We start from the raw sequence: 18,108 nt of genomic DNA, 5'->3' as shown, positions 1-18,108 counted from the left end.
AGCTCTTCCTGGAACTGTAACAGAGATGAGGACACAAGGCAAACCATCGTCCCCCAGATTGGAGAGACAGACAGGCAAATACAGCAAGTCACGGCTTACTGGAGTACAGACTCACAAGCAGAAACTATCCTGGGAACCAGTGCCAACATAGAAAATCTCAACTGTAATTGATGAATTGTTGGAGGCTTAGTGTAGACAAGTCTGAGAGTTAAAACTCTATGGGAACCCTCTCACGGAAGAGCTGCCACACTTCTTTCTGTGAGTTTTACCTCCAGGAACTTGACTAGGTTTCCAAAGTAGATATCAGAGAAAAATCCTCTAGTGCTTCCAGCAAGAGGAGGGAAAAAGGAGAACATGTGGAAATATGCCAGTGCACCCTGTTTTTCTTAAGGCCTGCCCTTGGGAGAAACTACTAAAACAGAGCCTAACTCACTAGGTATATTATCAGAGCCTAACTATCATAGGACAGGAGAAATACTCAGCTCCAGCCCACTCTAACCATGCTACCAGACCTAAGAAAAAAACTGAAACACTTGTGAAGTATACCTTAGAGGCATAGGCTCACTAAAAGACTGAGACCTAAACATAGAACTATAGGGTGCTTCCTCTCCTCTACACCTCTCCATCACTTAGTAAAGACCTATTTACAGCAGTTCTTTTTATTCAGAACATCATGTCCAGCTTTCAAGAAAAAACTTACAAGACACACCAAAAGTCAAAAAATACAATTTGAAAAGACAGATCAAGCATCAGAAACAGACATGGCAAAGATATTAGAATTATCAGACTGGGAATTTAAAACAACTATGATTAATATGCAAAGGGCTCTAATGAATAAAGTAGATAGCATGCAAGAACAAATGGACAATGTAAGTAGAGACATGGATATACTGAGAAAGAAACAAAAAGAAACACTAGTGATCAAAAACACTAACAGAAATGAAGGATGCCTTTCCTGGGCTTATTAGTAGATGGGGTATGGCTGAGGAAAGAATCTCTGAGCTTGAGGATATCTCAATAGAAACTTCTAAAACAGAAAAGCAAAGAGAACAAAGACTGAAAAAAACAAACAACCCAAAAACAACCAAAAATAACCCCCACAACAAGAAGAGAATATCAAGGAGTAGGGGACAACTATAAAGGTGTGATGTACTTGTAAAGGGAATACAAGGAGAAGAGAGAAAGGAACAGAAGTATTTGAAACAATAATAACTGAGAATTTCCCCTAAATTAATGTCAAAGACCAAACTATAGATCCAGGAAGTTCAGAGAACACCATGCAGAATAAATGCTAAAAAACAAACAAAAATAACAACAAAAAACTATACATCGGCATATCATTTTCAAATTACAGAAAATCAAAGATAAAGTCCTGAAAGAAGCCAGAATATAGAAATGCCTTACCTATAGAGGAAGAAAGATAAGAATTACATCTAACTTCTCAGAAACTATACAACCAAGAAGAGAGTGAAATATTTGAAGTGTTGAGAGGAAAAGAACCAAATCAACCTAGAATTCTGCACCCTGAAAGAGTATCCTTCAAAAGTGACAGAGAAATAAAGACTTACTCAAGACAAAGAAAAACTGAAGAAAGTTGTTGCTGGTCATTCTGCCTTGCAAGAAATGATAAAAGAAGTTCTTCGGGTAGAAGGAAAACAATATAAGTCAGAAACTCGAATCTACGTAAAGAGCATTGAAAAGGAATAAGTGAAGGTAAAATAAAACCTTTTATTTTTCTTATTCATAACTAATCTAACAGAAAACAGTTCGTTCAAAATAATAACACCAGCCATGTATTTAATTATGTATGCTTATGTATATATCATACTTATATATGTTTATGTATAGTGAAATAAATGACAAATGATACAAGGATGGGAGGGAGAAATTAGGAATATTTTGTTAGTTTAAGGTACTCACACAATCTGTGAAATGGTATAGTGTTATTTGAAAGTGGACTTGGATTAGTTGCAAACTTTGTCTCTATATATACTGAAAACTCTAGGGTAACACTAAAAAAAAGTTAAAAAAGAGTAACTGATATGCTAAAAAAGTGAGAAAATTGAATCATATAAAATGTTCAATTAAAACTGACAAAGGCAGAACAAAATAGTGAAAGATAAAAACAGGAACAAAGAACAAGGGCAACAAATAGAAAACAGTAACAAATATGATAGATATTAATCCAACTATATCAATAATCACTTTGAATGTCAATGGTCTAAAAGCACCAATTAAAAGACAGAGACTGATCAGTGAGGACCAAAAAACAAGACCCAACTATATGTTGTCTATAAAAAAATCAACTTTAGATATAAAGACACATATAGATTAAAAGCAAATAGATGGAGAAAAATATACCATGCTAACACTAATCAAAAGAAAGAAAGAATAGTTACATTAATTTCAGGCAAAGCAGACTTCAAAGTAAGGAAAATTATCAGAGATAAGGGAGGGCATTACATAATGATAAAGATGTCAATTCTCCAAGAAGTCATACCAATCCTTAACATGTATGCACCTGACAACAGAGTGTCAAACTGTGTGAGGCAAAAACTGATAGAACTGCAAGGAAAGCTAGATGAATCTGCTATTATTGTTGGAGACTTTAGCTCCCTCTATCAGAAATGCACAGATCCAGAAAGTAGAAAATCATTATGGACATAACTGGTCTCAATACCACCATCAATCAACTGGGTATAATTGACATATAGGGGCTACATCCAACAACAGCAGAACACACATTCTTTTCGAGCCCCCACTGAACATCCACTAAGACCACATTCTGGGCCATAAAATATACCTTAACAAATTTTAAAAAAATATAGATCATACCATGTTTGCTCTCAGACCACAGTAGAATTACACTAGAAATCAATAACAAAAAGGTAACTGGAAAATTCTGAAACAGGTGAATATTGAACAACATACTTTTAGATAATACATGGGCAAAAGTAGAAATTAAGAGAAATTGTAAAATATTTGGAACTCAATGAACATAAAAACACAACCTAAAATTTGTCAGATGTAGTGAAAACAGTGCTTAGAGGGACATTTAGAGCACTGAATGCATGTACTAGAAAAGAAGAAAGATAAAAATCAAGAGTCAAAGTTTTCACTTTAGGAAACTAGAGAGCAAATTAAACTCAAGCTAAGCAGAAGATAAGAAATAATAAGAATTGGAGCAGAAGTCAATGAAACTGAAAACAGGAAATCAATACAAAAAAGCAAAACTAAAAGCTGGTTCTATGAAAAGATCAATAAAATCAATAAGCCTCTAGCCAGGCTAACTAAGAAAAAAATGAAGAGCATTCAAACTATTAATACCAGAAATGAAAGAAGGAACATCACTACAGATCCCATGGACATTAAAAGGATAGTAAAGGAATACTATGAACTACTCTATGCCCCCAAAATTTGATAATCTAAATGAAATGAACAAATTCCCTGAAAGACACAACCTGCCAAAATTCACCAAAGAAAAGAAATATAAAATCTGAATAGGCCTGTATCCATAAAAGAAATTTAATCAATAATTAACACTCTTCCAAAACAAAAAGCGCCAGGCCCAGATGGGTTCACTGGTGAACTCTACTAAATATTTTTGAAAAGAAATTATACCAATTCCTTTCAATCTCTTTCAGAACATAGAAACAGTAGGACTACTCCCTAACTCGTTTTGAAGCCAGTGTTACCTGAATACCAACAAGACAAAGACACTACGAAAAAGAAAACTACAGATCAATATATCTCATGAACATAGATACAAAAATCCTAATAAAATATTAGCAAATTGAACCTAACAATGCATAAAAAGAATTATACATCATGACCAAGTGAGATTTATCCAAGATATGCAAGGCTTAACATTAGAAAATCTGTAAGTACACTACTGTTAGTGAAAATGAAATCTGTAAAGGACAAAAACAAAATCTAGACACTTAACAATGTAACATTCATAACATCTGGCATTTTTTTCATAATATGAAAAAAATAAAAACAAAAACAAAAAAGCTGTGATCCATAATCAGGAGAAAAATCACCCAATAGAAATACACTCAAAAATGACAGCAATGATGGAATGAGCAAACAGGGGTTTAAATTAAAACAGACTTCATACAAATGTGCAAGGACTTTAAAATGAGGAGAGATATACAAAATATAAAAAGGAACTAAATAGAATGGCTAGAAATTAAAAATATCTGGAATAAAAAAATTCACTGGGTAGTCTTAATAGCAGTTAGACACTGTGGAAGATCCTTGAAATTGAAGATACAATATAAAGTATCCAAACCAAACCACAGAGAGAAAGAAGGCAAACAACAACAACAAAAACAAACAAAAAACCGAACAAGAACAGCAACCAAGTCAAAGAAGAATACAGCTTCAGTGATATGTGGGATAATACCAAGAGGTCTAGTAATAAGAATCCCAGAAAAAAGTGGTGGTGGGGGGACAAAAGATAAAATATCCCAAGAAAGAATGGCTGAAAATTTTCCAAATATGATAAAAACCAAACATCATCAGATACAAGAAGCTTAACAAACTCTAAGCAACATAAATACAAAGGAAACCAAAACAAAGCACATCTTAATCAAATTGCTACAAAGTAATTATAAAGAGAAAAATCTTTAAATGAACAACAAAAAGTCACATTATACCAAAGGAAACATACACTTTAAAATCTGCACAGGTTTATGGTCAGAAACAATGCAAGCTGCAAAATAGAATAATGTCTTTAAAGTGCTGAGTGAGAAAGGAAAACGAAAGACAGAAAAAAATCTCTGAACCCAAAAGTCAATATCTAATCAAAAATATTTCAGTTATGAAGATAAAGCCCTTTTTTCATGCAAATAAAATAAAGTAAAATAACTTGATGGCAGAAAATTTTTAGTACATGAATGTTAAAGGAAGTACTTCAGGTAGAAGGAAAATGATATGTCAGAAACTTAGATGTATACAAGTAAAAGAAGAATACCAGAAATGATAGATTGATGGACAAACATGGAAGACTTTCTTCTCATTTTTAGCTTCTTTAAACTATAAATGACTGAAGCAAAAATGAAACAATAGATTGTGGGGTTTATAACAGTAAAAATAAAATGCATGACAACATTAGCATAAAGAATAGGAAAGCGTAAATAGAAATATACTTGTGTAAGATTCTTACATTAGATGTAAAAGTGGTATAATAGTGAAAAAATAAAGTGTGATCAGTTAAAGATACTCATCACAAGATGTAATCCTTGCAACAACTACTAAAATAAATAGTTATCTCTAATAAGCCATTAGGAAAGATAAAATGTAATACTGAAAAATATTCAGTTAATCCAAAGAAGGCCAAAACAAAGGTGAAAAGGAACAAAGGTGGGACAAACAGAAAGCAAATGATATAGTCATGTAGTTCCAACTGTTAGAATAGAGGATCCACAATTAGATATGCATTTGATCAATTGTTCATTTGATTTCTGAGAAAAACACTGAAGTGATTCAACTGGGAAAGATTAGTGATTTCTGAAAAGGATGCTGGGAAAATTGTGTATTTATATGAAAAACTATGAATTTCAACACTTACACTATACAAAAAAGCAACAACTTGAAATTAATCATAGAATTAAACATTAAAAACTAGACCTATAAAATTCCCAGGAGAAAACATAGGAGAAATCTTGTCACTCTTTAGATAAGCAAATACTTCTTAGGACACAAAAAACACTACTATAAGAAAACTGGTAAGTTGGACTCATCAGAACTGCAAGCTTCTCCCTATGAAAAGACCTTGTTAAGGGAATGAAAAGTAGGCAATAGACTGGGGAGAAATTTTTTTTAATACATTATCTTGACAAATAGCTTGTATCAAGAATATATAAAGAACTCTTTACAACTCAATAAGAATCCACATAAGTGAGGAAAAGTTTTGAACAGATATTTTACAAAAGAATTCTTTCAAATGACTGTTAAGAACGTGAAGAGATATTTGATGTCATTAATCACCAAGGAACTGTAAATTAAAATCACCATGAGATAATAGTGCAAACTCCTTAGAATGAATAAAAGCAAAAAGACAATTCCAAGTGTTGGTGAGGGTATAGCGCAACCCAAACTCTCTTACATTACTGGTGGGAATATAAAAAGACAGGATTACTTTGAAAAACAGTTTAGTAGTTTCTTATAAAGGTTAACTTACAGTGTGTGTTAAAGACATTTATTTCTCTTAAAAGAAAAAGGGAGTTAAGGAATAGAGTGACTGAAGTACCATCAAAGTAACTTACTCTTTGATATTCATTTGCCCAACTATAGATCGCTGGCCGACTTTGAGAGTACAGGCCTGCAATGATTGCTACCAAATCTATTTCTTATAGAGTGTATTGGCCTTTGAAATGCCCATGTGAGGTCCTCAACTTAATTGTTTTTTTGTATTTCTATTTTTTGTAATCTTTTTCTAAATGGATATTTTCACTCCTGTTTTCTCCCCAGTTCATTCTAAGGAGTTGTGTACTGGCTTTCTAATTATTAAATCAGAGTATATGTTTCATTACTGAATTCACATGTTCATAAAGCAAATGTTTCAAAAAATTTAGAGTAATAAAAAAAAATGGAGAGAAATAACACGGCTGTGATCAGAAGTGCTGTTTTTTTGTTCTGATTCTCCCATGTAACAGTGGACAATCTTAGGCAAGTCTCAACATCTCTGAACCTGGTTTACTCAGCAATAAGATGAGGATACTGCCTACTTCATCCTCACCTTCATACTCTAAAATGATAAGACTGTGATGTCTTATGGATAAGCTGTACAGAAACCACAGTGTTTGAGGAGGAAGAAAATACACCAGTTTTTAAATAATGTACTCCCCTCGATCTGGTTAGGTTGATTGTATTTACGGAAGCATAGATCTATTAGTGGGAAAATACAGATATTGTGGGATTAAGATTGTGTGGCTCAGCTGTATTTCCTTTAAACCTGTTATATTTTCAAGTCAAACAGAAACCACAGTAAGGGGCTTAATTTTGTTATGAATCAGTGTATTTTATTATCTTATTAGGGTTTTTAAGATAACAGTGATTGGTAACAGAGGAAAAAGGAAAACTTTTGCAAAGACTTAAGTAGGAGAGAAAAGACAAAGGCACAGTTCCTCATGACCACTGCAAGGTCTTAGGTTCCAGAGAGTATTTAATATTGATAGAGAAACAACTTGTACAAAGGCCAAGGATGTTTCACCAGTTTGAGGTTCTGCCCCTTTGAGCCTCTCGACAAAATTTGGGCTCTATAAGAGTGCCTACTATCTGTTCCTGTTCCAGGAGACTTGTCTGACCTTGGGGAGGAGGATTTGCTTAATGTGTAGATGGAAGAGTAATTAGGAACAAGTAGCAGTTTTGCTCTCTCAGGCCACCACCTGAGATCCATTGATCTCTTCTAAGTCATTTTCAGTACAGTTTTGTGCTAAGTGTCAGATGGTTCAAGAACTTAAGAATTGAAAGATAAATAATGGTTGAAGCATGTGGGTCACCAATTCTTTATAATCTTGTGAGAGAATTTAGCTCTTACCCTCACCAGAAACAACTAAAAACAGCAGGGGTTGGAGGAGCTTTCAAAGTTGTTTTTCTTTCAGTTCAATAAAGTCTACATCAGAAATAACGCAATCTTTTAAACTAGAAGATGGGCCGTTTTTGGGGGGTAAAAAGGAAACAGTGAGGGAATACATGAGAACTAGAAAATAAGATTTTAAAAGGAGATAATTATTACAGAGTCTTTAAGTCATATATTCAAGGTTTTGAAATCATTACATGAAGTTAACTATTGCTACTTTGCAGGGATAATGACCAAAAGAAGATGTAACATAATGACTTAAAAATAGTTAAAAGTAACGTCTGGGGGATAGTTTAAAAGTACAGGAAGAATGAAACCATGATTATGAGCCAGTTAGGTTTTTTATATGGGTTCTAGTAAATATTTTATGGAAACGGCGGTTCCCAAACGGTAGATAAGAAAGCATATAGGTTGAAAGCCAAATGTAAATGATACAAATAGTTAATGGACTAACAGGAAAACTACTAAGTCCTCATCCTTTATTTTCCCAAGACATTAAGTATAGAGATTTAAAGGCAGAATGTTAAAGATAAAACAGTGTGAGAGAGACTTCCCTGATGGTCGAGTGCTTCCAATGCAGGGGGCCCGTGTTCAATCCCTGGTAGGGGAACTAAATCCCACATGTATGCCACAACCAAGAGTTTGCATGCCGCAACTAAGAAGCCCACATGCCGCAACTAAGAAGCCCGCATGCAGCACTAAAGATCCCACATGCTTCCACTAAACATGCTACAACAATGATCTCACGTGTCACAGCTAAGACCCTGCACAGCCAAAATAGATAAATAAGTAAATATTAACAAAAAAACAAAACCCCAATGTGAGAAGGTTTACACCCGGTTCTGAAGGTGGGGTAACCCATGAACACTTCCTGTTCAGATATGCAACCCATTCTGTCTTTAACATCCATTCCAGCTATGGGCAGAACAACACAGCTGTGGAAAACACATTGTCCCCCACACAATGAAAGGACATACTTGATTTGGGGAGAGAGAGGCACTATGATCATAATAAATGCCTTCTACGTTTGAAGAAAATTGACCAACACTTTTGTCCATCAGGTTGTTTAATAAAAGCACCCAAGAATCACAAAGTATTTTCCACATCTTACTAATTTCTTATATGCTCAATAGCAAAACATAATCTGTGGTAAATATTAAATTAAATTTTTATGAGAGAATAGTACCTAATAATAAAAAAAAGAAAATCTGCATTACTTAATTACATCATTTTCCCCCCCAACTTCCCCCTCACCTTGTCCCAAGTATATTAAATTTTGATAGGAACTAATGTTTAATGAGTCCCCAAAAAAAGCCTTTATACTGAAAAAAATGTAAGGTAAACTTTTACAAAGAACAGATTTGGCAAAACTGACATCAATAAAACTTTTAAAACATCTTTAAAGATATATTTAAGTATCTATAAAACACTTCTTTTATAAATAGTAAATTTCTCATACCTGGAATGTTATATAAAAAGTCCCATAATTGTTCTTCTTCCATGTAGCTCACAAAAACATTTCCAAATGTTTGTGGAGAAAAATTGCAGTGGTACAATACTTTAAAGATAGCTTCTGTCAAGCTGGATCCTTGGTTCAGATTATTTTCTGTATTAGAATCTTGCTCTTGAAAGGTGCATTCTTGAAAAGAATAAAAATGATTTAGTAAGGTAGGTATCATTGAATATGATTACATTATCACTTACTCTAGCATAATATTAAAAATATGTATTTGATTAATATTTACATAATAAGAGAAATGACACATACTTTCAGATCAATGGTCATTCTAACCCAATATTATTTCTGATATAATCATGGACATTTTCAGGGGAAGAAGTTGTGAGAAAGACCACATGACATCACTTCAAAGAGCAATGCTAGTTTCCCTTTATGTCAGAATTCTTTTGTCTCTTAAGGAAACATTTTTTGATTTATTTTCTTATTCAAAAGTAACACACATTCATTCTAGAAACTGTAAAAAATTCAGACTAAGAAACTAAGAAAACTAAAATTGTACCAAATCCTACCAGTTACCTATAGTAACTACCAAATATAGTTACTATATTTGGTACAGTATTTCATTCATATTATACACAGATATACACAAATATATGTATGTATGGCTTGAACACCAAACAGAATTATTCTATACACACTCTTTTGTTACTGAAAATCTGCTTAAAACTAATTGAATCTTTGTATCTCTCTTTGGGATTTGTGTTGTGAACATTATTATATCCTTTACTCAGAACATAAATTTCATAGGAAATTCACATTTATAGTGTTCTCAGTATTATGCTATCAATTCTACAACAAATTTATAAATGTTTCTCAAATCCATAGATCCTGTCATTTCAGAATGAAGAGGTTTATCAGCTGCTTTCTCAATAAAACCAAATAGGAATTCCCACAAAGACAGAGCTATTTTAATTGCCCTTTTCATTCCTCCTCTGGCTCCATTATAACTTCTTCAAAGATCAGTTCCTATACTGTTGCATCTATAGGTTGGACTGAAAAGGTGAAATAGTTTCTATTTTGTTTTGATAATTAGTGTAATATGTCCAGTATCATAATACATAAAAATATTTTTTTAATTAAAGATAATAATGATTCTCAAAGTTTCTTGTATTTTAAATATACTGAAAAAATAAAATCTAGATCATTTGGAATGAGTACATCTCTTCTTGCTCATTTGGAAGTTCATCATTTCTATGGTTCTTGATAATTTTATTTCTGTGACTTGATTTTCATGATCTAGAAAGATATCCTCAGGATTTTTGCTGGAACTATTGGTAAAGTGGTGCTCTCTTTCTACTGGGGTTGCTAAGCTGGTAGAAAGTAGGCTGGAAGTTACTGGTGTCCAATTTGGGGAGAACTCCACCAGGAATGAAGCTGATAAAGTGAATAGAACCAACAGATGGAGAAAACATTCCTGATGAGATGACACTGCGTGAGAACCTGGACCCAGCAACACCTGTATACTTATGTTAGCTGAGCTGATAAATTTCCCGTTTTGGTTAAACCAGGTGAATTTGGGTTTCTGTCACTTGCAATCTAAAGGGTCCTAAATTTTTCATCAAGCACAGAAAGTTAAATGACAAAGAGTCCTAGTCCAGGCATTCATAATTTCATCTTTTTTATCCAAATAGTCTCCTCAGTTCTCTCCACGTTTCCCTCCCTCCAATTCATCTTACATTCAACTATCAGTTATCTTTCATGTCATCACACCACGTTTAAACCTTCCCCTGCTCCTACGCTTTGTTAGAAATTTCTGAGACTGACAATCAAGAGTTTTCACAATCTTTCCCCAAATTCTATTTCAATCCCCAAACATCTGCTCCTCCCAAACCTTTGTACTTGTTTTCCTTGCACACGTTCCCTCCCATTTCCTTTTGTCTCAACCACTTTGCTAGTCTAGAATGTTCTGCTCCAATAAAATTCTCAAGATGTAATGAATCAATTAGTATGTCAGCAGTTATTATACTAGATGTTGAGGCCCATGCCTTCCAGGGATTCACTGCCTGTGTGTGTGGTGGGGGAGGGGGATGACAGACATGTGAACAATCTTTACAGCGATGTGAAGATAAGTAGGGTTATGGCACAACCTGGTTTGCCTCGGGCAGCCCTGGTTTATTTCTGTTCTTCTGGTGTAATCCTCTTTCACTCTTAAGCTGTGTCCCAGTTTGAATGAGGAATTATTCAATTACCTGATGTAATATCCTTAAAGTGCCTTAAATATAAGGCACTGTGTGAAAACAGAGGATGCTGCTTTACATCTTGGGAGGGGAACACAGAGAAGTCACAGAGAAGATCATGTCTCAGGGAAGTCTTTAAGGGGGAGTAGAAATTTACTGACATGACAAAGTTGAGGTGGGGAAGGTGCTTTCTAGGAAGACAGAGAGTTGGTACAATGGTGAGAAGACAGGTAGCGGCTGGGGTGGGGGTGGGGTGGCAGGGCTGACGTGTGAATGGTGTGAGGGAGGGGGAGATAAAGCTGGACGATCAGCACAGCCTGAATAGCACAAGGCCCCGTGAATCATGCACTGACAACGCAGATGGAGAAAGGGGGATGGATGTGAGGAATATTATAATAAAAATAATGAGTTTTATTAGCATTAACATCGCTGTTATTACCATATAAATGTGTCAAGATACTTCAATGGATATTTTTTATTTCTCTCTATTTTCCCTTGCCTCGGAAAAAAGTAGTCTATTTCTGTTTACTTGCCTCAGGGATTTTTGCTATTTGAAAAGCACAAATAGACTGAAGTCTGTTGCCCTCCTAGACTTAAAAAACACAGAAGAGACGCTAAATCCATTGAATAGTTATTAGTTTGAACCAAATGAAAAAGCCATTTTTTTTACAACCAAAAAACAATGGTACTACCGTATGATACCAAAGTGGAATCATACATGTCTGGCAGGTGAACGGGGTGGGGGTCATGAGGGCTCAGAGAAGAGATCTCTGGGACTGGAGAGAGACATCTCTGGGTTACAATGGCTTTGCTAGGTGGCAGTGCTCAGGGAGGCTTGTCTGGGTGAGGCTCAGAGGGAAGCTGTATCCTTGACACAGGGTCTCAGTCTCAAAGTTTTCAAGCCATGCCTGACTGCTGTGCTTGGCAGGAGTGCTTGGGCAGAAATTTAAAGGGTATCTCTGCGGTAACTAGGGTGACCAGATAATTGACAATCAATACAGGGACCTCTGCACCACTCTGGAGTAAGGGTGGGAGCCCTAACAATAGCTACAGTGAAATGTCCTACCAGCCAGGCAGGAGGGGCTCAGAATCCTCATAAAATTGATTTGAAGACAGTAAGCAACTTAGATATTCCTTGTATATCTGAGTTTATGAATTGAGATTTATACCAACTCCATAAAAACAGGGTTCCTACCTGCAAAGCACACTATGCTGAACACCACATGAGCTATTTATATCTAATTTCATCTTCATAATACTCTATGGAATGGGTGCTGGTTATCCCAGTTTTACAGGTGAATAAGTGAAATTGAGAAAAATTAAGTAACTTGCCCCAAGATCACAAAGTCAGGAAGAATTTGTGCTGTTTGCATTAAACTATAATCTCAAATTTTTCAAAGCCAGCTTTGACATTTTATCATTGATAACCTCTGAATGCAAAGTACTCAGTCTAAACCATGTATTTGGCATGTGCTAATTTATTGCCTTCACACAAAATACTTCAGTTTCATGTAGGGTTCTACAATTTCACATACATGACCTCATTGCCTCTCTAGTACTGTTTTCTTACTGGACTTTCTATGGATGTACATCTTGTCTTTAGATATCTTCCAATAGCACCTAGAACAGTGCTACATGCTTAACTAATGTTTTAATACTAAAGAAAGAAGAAAGGAAGGGAGAAAGGAAGAAAGAAATAGATCTTTTGAGCAGTTTTGTTGGGTTTTGATCCATATAGTAACTGATTCTTTTGGAATGACATTTACCTCCTAGTCATAATATTCAAATGTCATTTTTGCGCCAAGCCTTATCCTCCTCATATCCACTGCTTCCTTTCTTTTTACCTACTCCTTGAAAACTCTCTTCTCCCTTGACTTCCTCATAGCCATGCTTTCTTGGTTTCAGGGTGCCTCATGGGCTACGGCAGCTCTCTTTCTATAGCTCTCTCTCATCATCTAGAACCGGGGCTGGCAAAGTTTTTCTTAAAGGCCAGATATCAAATATTTCAGTTTTTGCAAGCAGTTTGGTCTGTCTCAGCTACTCAACTCTGCCTTGGTAAAAGCGGCTGTAGACAATCTGTGAATGAAGGGTGGAGACTGTATTCAAATAAAACTGTTTACAACAACAGGGAGTGGGAGTGGCGGTGCCTCAGAATCTTGGCCTTAGCTGTCTTCCAGCCTCACTGCTTTACACTTGGCTTAGCAACCCTCTTATCCTTTCATTTCAAAGGTCCCTTTTATGCAGAAGTTTCCAAATTTTCCATCTCTGGCTCTGACCTTTCTTTCGCGCTCCTTGCTGTGTTTCCTATTTCTGTCTAGGACACCACCTGTTGATCTCCAGGCTCAATGCCCTAGCAATTTTTATTCCTTCTCTGAATTGTTAATGTAATAAAATAAATATGTCCCTGCCCTCATCCCCCTTTCCATAATGAATCAAAGGTTGATTTGGTTTTCCACCGAGTCCCTTCTTCTCTGTTCTGAATACAGGAGAGCAGAATTTACCAGCCTAAAATATGTCTCTTTGGCACATTAATTATTCTAGACTGGTTATTTTCTAAGAAAGAGCAGATAGGGTAAAAACTCTGAAAACCAAGTAGGAGTTACCCTTTTGTAAGAAACATTTACATTCATAAGGGAAACCTCCATTTGTTAAGGGTGTCTTCCTTGCTGTATCTGGAAGAGGAGGAGAACCAAATCTCTGGAAACCCTTATCGGTGGAAAAGGCACTGACTGGAACCTGGATAACAACCTTGCCCTTGTCAACCGTGCTTCTTCTGGTAACTTCCCTTAACGGACTCTCCCCACCCTTAACGTCCTCATTTGTCTTGAGCTGAGGATGATATTTAACAGGAGAGTTTCAGCCATTTTGGCGAGTTACTCAGTTTTTCTGGGTCTCTCCACATATACATGCTATTACGTTTTTGTTTGTCTCCTGTTAATCTGTCTCAGTCCATTTAATTCCTAGACTTGCCAGAAAAACGTAGAAGGGTCGAGGAAAGTGTCTTCCTCCCCGACAGGGGGGACTAGGCATGGTTGGCTTGGCCCGTGGGGGGTGCAGTCTGGCCTGTGCTCCCCTCTGCTAAGTCCCTCAGGTAAGGCTCTGCCCTGTAAGGGAGGCCTGTGGTTTTCAGCTCTGTTAGCGGCTGGGGGGTGGTGCGTGGAAAGCTGCAACCTTTGCAGGGATAAAGGGATCCGCTCAGCTGTGGAGCAGTGTTGGCAAGCCTCATATTTCAAGCCATATTCTCTGACCCAGGTTTTACCAATAATAAAGCTGCTCTTTTCAATTCCATCTGCCTTCTCCTTTATCTATCAAATGGTTTATACATCACATAAACAAATAAAAGATTTGGAAACAGATTGTCTTTTCAATAACATTGAAGGGCCCTTTTCACTGTAGACATTATTTTAAGCTCCTTCTGAGAAGTGAACTTGTTAGTGCTTCAAAGGAAGAGTGGTGGCGGGCGGGGACTCGACCACCAACCCACCAGGGGACTGTGTTCACTGCTACCCAGAATTTACACATACATGGTGCACTAGCACTCTGCTTTCCAAGACTGCTTAATTTTTACTTTCAACAAGAATGTTGTTAATGACAAGCTCCTGCTGAGTCACTAAATGGATTTGGCAGTAATGTTGTGAAAGAGTGTGTCATGAGCTCGGGACGCTGAATGTACCAGCCACTAACGAGCATCCCTAACGAAGGAAGAGGCAGAAAGACTCACTCTAGGCGTAGGTATGGGACAGAAAGTACAAGAATAGAAAATGTAGCAATAAAACAAGGACTCAAAACCTAAAACGCCAGGCTAATACGTTAACACCTGAGAAAAAGGAGGTGCAGCATCACATGAAAATTGTTTTAGGGAAGCCCTAGAGTTGAATGTCACAGCCTAGTTCACTATGAAAATGAACAAAAATAGAATTGAAACCTGACTTGTTTCCAAACTAGTTTTGAAAATCTTGCAGTTTGTTGCATAAAAGGCTAACAATAGGTATAAAGACCTGTGTTGGGCTACACCCCACAGGCTTACAAGGCCTGTGCTTGTCCAGCTTCAAGATCAAAGAGCCTGGAGTCAGCAACAGAGACATCAGTGGTGTAACGGGTGGGGGAGCTTACATGTCTGGAGCAAGGTCCTGGAGTGACACTTGACTGTGTGCAGCAGACTTCAGGCAAGACATGGTAGCAGTCAGCTTCCAGGGGGAAGGGGAGATTGCCAGTTATGGAGGAAATGACATCAGGTGGGCTCATTAGTTACAAGGGAAACCAGTAAAGGGGCATGCCCCTCACAGCCCCTTAGACAAGAACAATCACCAGCTGGGACTTGGGGCAAGTACACAGGAAGGTCAGTCCAGTGCATTGGGTTTAGGTGAAGCAGGCACTGGTCAGGCAGGGGATATACAGAGAGCAAGAGAACAGCCATCCTGAGTGGCTTGACCATACAAACTGCCATTTATTTACAAGCTTTCAATTCAATATGACATTACTTTTTTCCCCCTCAAACTATTCTTATTCTCACAAAATTTGAAATCTTAGAAAAGACATCTCAGGAAATGGAGCGTAAACATATGGAGACCAAAAACATCATTCTTTTCAGAGATCCTCTGTGCCAAGTTTTTTCCCCGGGAATATTTTTTTTTTTTAATGTTTTGCTTTATGTTCTAAAATGCTTGTATACAAATTGAAGTTCAGCACTTACCACTTATTCTATGCTGTTTTCCTCAGTACCTAAATAATCACTGGACATCAGATTTCTAGTTCTTTTGAATACCCATAGTCCCAAACTCAGGGCTATGACTGTGGTGAGATGGGCAACACGTCTTTACTGAATATCCGCAATGGTACAAGCTCTATGCAAAGTGTTTTGCATACAATTTCCCATTTACATTGAGCCTCAAAAAAACTCCATTTTCTTTTTAACAAATAAAGAAACTAAATCTTAAAAAGGCTGACCCTTAATGATTAAAGGAGAAAAGGCATTTTATGAATAATCAAGAAAATAGTTACATTCAAAAAAGATTAATAACTGAGCAATTGAGTTCCTTGAAAACTGATAATCTATACATGGCACACACAAGCAATTGTGTATGTTGAAAAATTATTTTGTGTTATTTACATATTAGTAAATGTAGATGTGAGGCAGGAGACAGATGGGCCTCGAGGGCAAACAGTCTGAGTTCATTTCCTGTGGACCGATACTCTGAGGCAAGAATAACAGGACAATTGGGAGAGGAGGCTGGGCGCTGCCCAGATAAAAGATAAGAGACCACATATTCCTCATTCTCGAAGTCAGCAGACCTACCCCAACCACACATGCGCAGAAAGCCTCCTTGGAGGTCAAAAAGGGAGTGATGCCAAGTGGCCAAACCTACCCATAGGCCTCTTCAGTGGAATCCATCTTGGCTAAGAGATACACAGGCACGCGTGGGAAAATCCTGAGATACACCAAGTATGAACTTTGAACCAGGCAAATCAAAATGATTGGTCAAAGGAAACACGGAAGAAATGCCCCATACAAGTGATTTACACTGCCACAAGGGCGAGACTCTGAGCCCGCCCGTGTGTCTATCTACACGTATTCTGCTCCTTTTTTCCCTAATAAATACTTTACTTGTTTCACTACTTTCCGTCTTTGTGGGAATTCTTTTCTGCAAAGCCGTAGGGCTAGGGCCTTGTCACGGACCACTGGTCTGATGACTGCTGCTCTCACCACTGCTACCCGACCTCAATCACTGACCGGGGTAGTCACTTCAAGCCGCTGCAGGCCGAGGCCACCCGAGATCAGATGGGCAAACCTCTCTGAAACAGTTCTGGCTGTATGGACGTGTATCTACTAGAGTTCTTCCTCACGCTTTTTAGAAAGTAAAATTTCCAAAGTGCATTTCATGGGATGTTAATGGTAGCAGCACCTGTTCTGGAAGTGCCGGGTCCAACACTAGTAAACACTCTTGTTTACTGAAGGACTTTTCGCAGTCTTTAATTACTCATGAGCTCTGTGACTCTCTAAGAAGGTTTTTTAGAATATACATAGTGTTTCTAAGCATTTTTGACCATGAAACCATTTTCTAGTATTGTATCTAGCAAGACTACTATTCAATAAAACTGAATCTAGGAATCCTGTTTGCAAAGAGTCTCTTACATTAACTTCAAGCCCTTTAGGTTTGCAAATCAAAGTAAGCAGTTTGAATGGAAAAGGAACAAGGTATGAACACAAAGGGCTATTCTGCATAAGAAGATTGTCAATTGAAAAAGAAATTACTAAGCAGGTCACCAAAGTTGGATTTAATTTTAATTCAAACGCATCATTTGTGGAGCAAAGAGGAATTTTGCTTTAGCAGTAGGCACTGGCAAGACTAACAAAGCCCAGCCAAAATAGGTCTTTAAAACTTTGACTCTTACCCCACAGATTTATACCAAGGTCTAACTGATTAAGAAACATGATATGATTATATGACTGGCAGGCATCTTACAAGGAGGTCAGTAAATATTTGGTCAATAAATGAATAAATATTTGTTGAGTGAATGAATAAAATGTCTTCTAGCATCTGTGACAATGGTGACCAAGCTTCCTTTTGAATACTTTCAGGGGTGGGATACCCACTACCATTCAAGGCAGCCATCCCTCTGCTGGGACAGCTCAGGTTACCAAACGGTTCTGCATTTAAAAAATAGAGCACTTATCAGAAAGGACTACAGAAATCTGAGCTAGTCTCTTTAGCGAATAGAGAAAAGAAGTGCAGAGTTGTAAACAACTTCCTCAGTTATCATTAGGGATGACAATTCAGGTGTTTTGACTGACAGACTGACAGCCAAAATCCATTTCCTTTTAA

General features: G+C 36.9%; 1 protein-coding gene across 6 annotated transcripts in view; it reads right to left on the bottom strand.

Moving 5' to 3' along the window:
* Positions 1-18,108, bottom strand: part of KIAA0825 (KIAA0825 ortholog) — a 383,109-nt gene that overhangs the window by 205,804 nt on the left and 159,197 nt on the right. For all 6 annotated transcript variants that reach the window (XM_057739207.1, XM_057739203.1, XM_057739227.1 and 3 more), the window contains one exon: positions 9,048-9,227. In XM_057739207.1, the coding sequence (XP_057595190.1) occupies positions 9,048-9,227 (180 nt within the window). The remainder of the gene's footprint in view (positions 1-9,047; positions 9,228-18,108) is intronic.

The sequence above is a fragment of the Hippopotamus amphibius genome, chromosome 1, assembly GCF_030028045.1.
Source record: "Hippopotamus amphibius kiboko isolate mHipAmp2 chromosome 1, mHipAmp2.hap2, whole genome shotgun sequence".
NCBI lineage: Eukaryota > Metazoa > Chordata > Mammalia > Artiodactyla > Hippopotamidae > Hippopotamus > Hippopotamus amphibius.
Note: the sequence above shows the minus strand (reverse complement) of the source record. Positions and strands in the feature narration are given on the sequence as shown.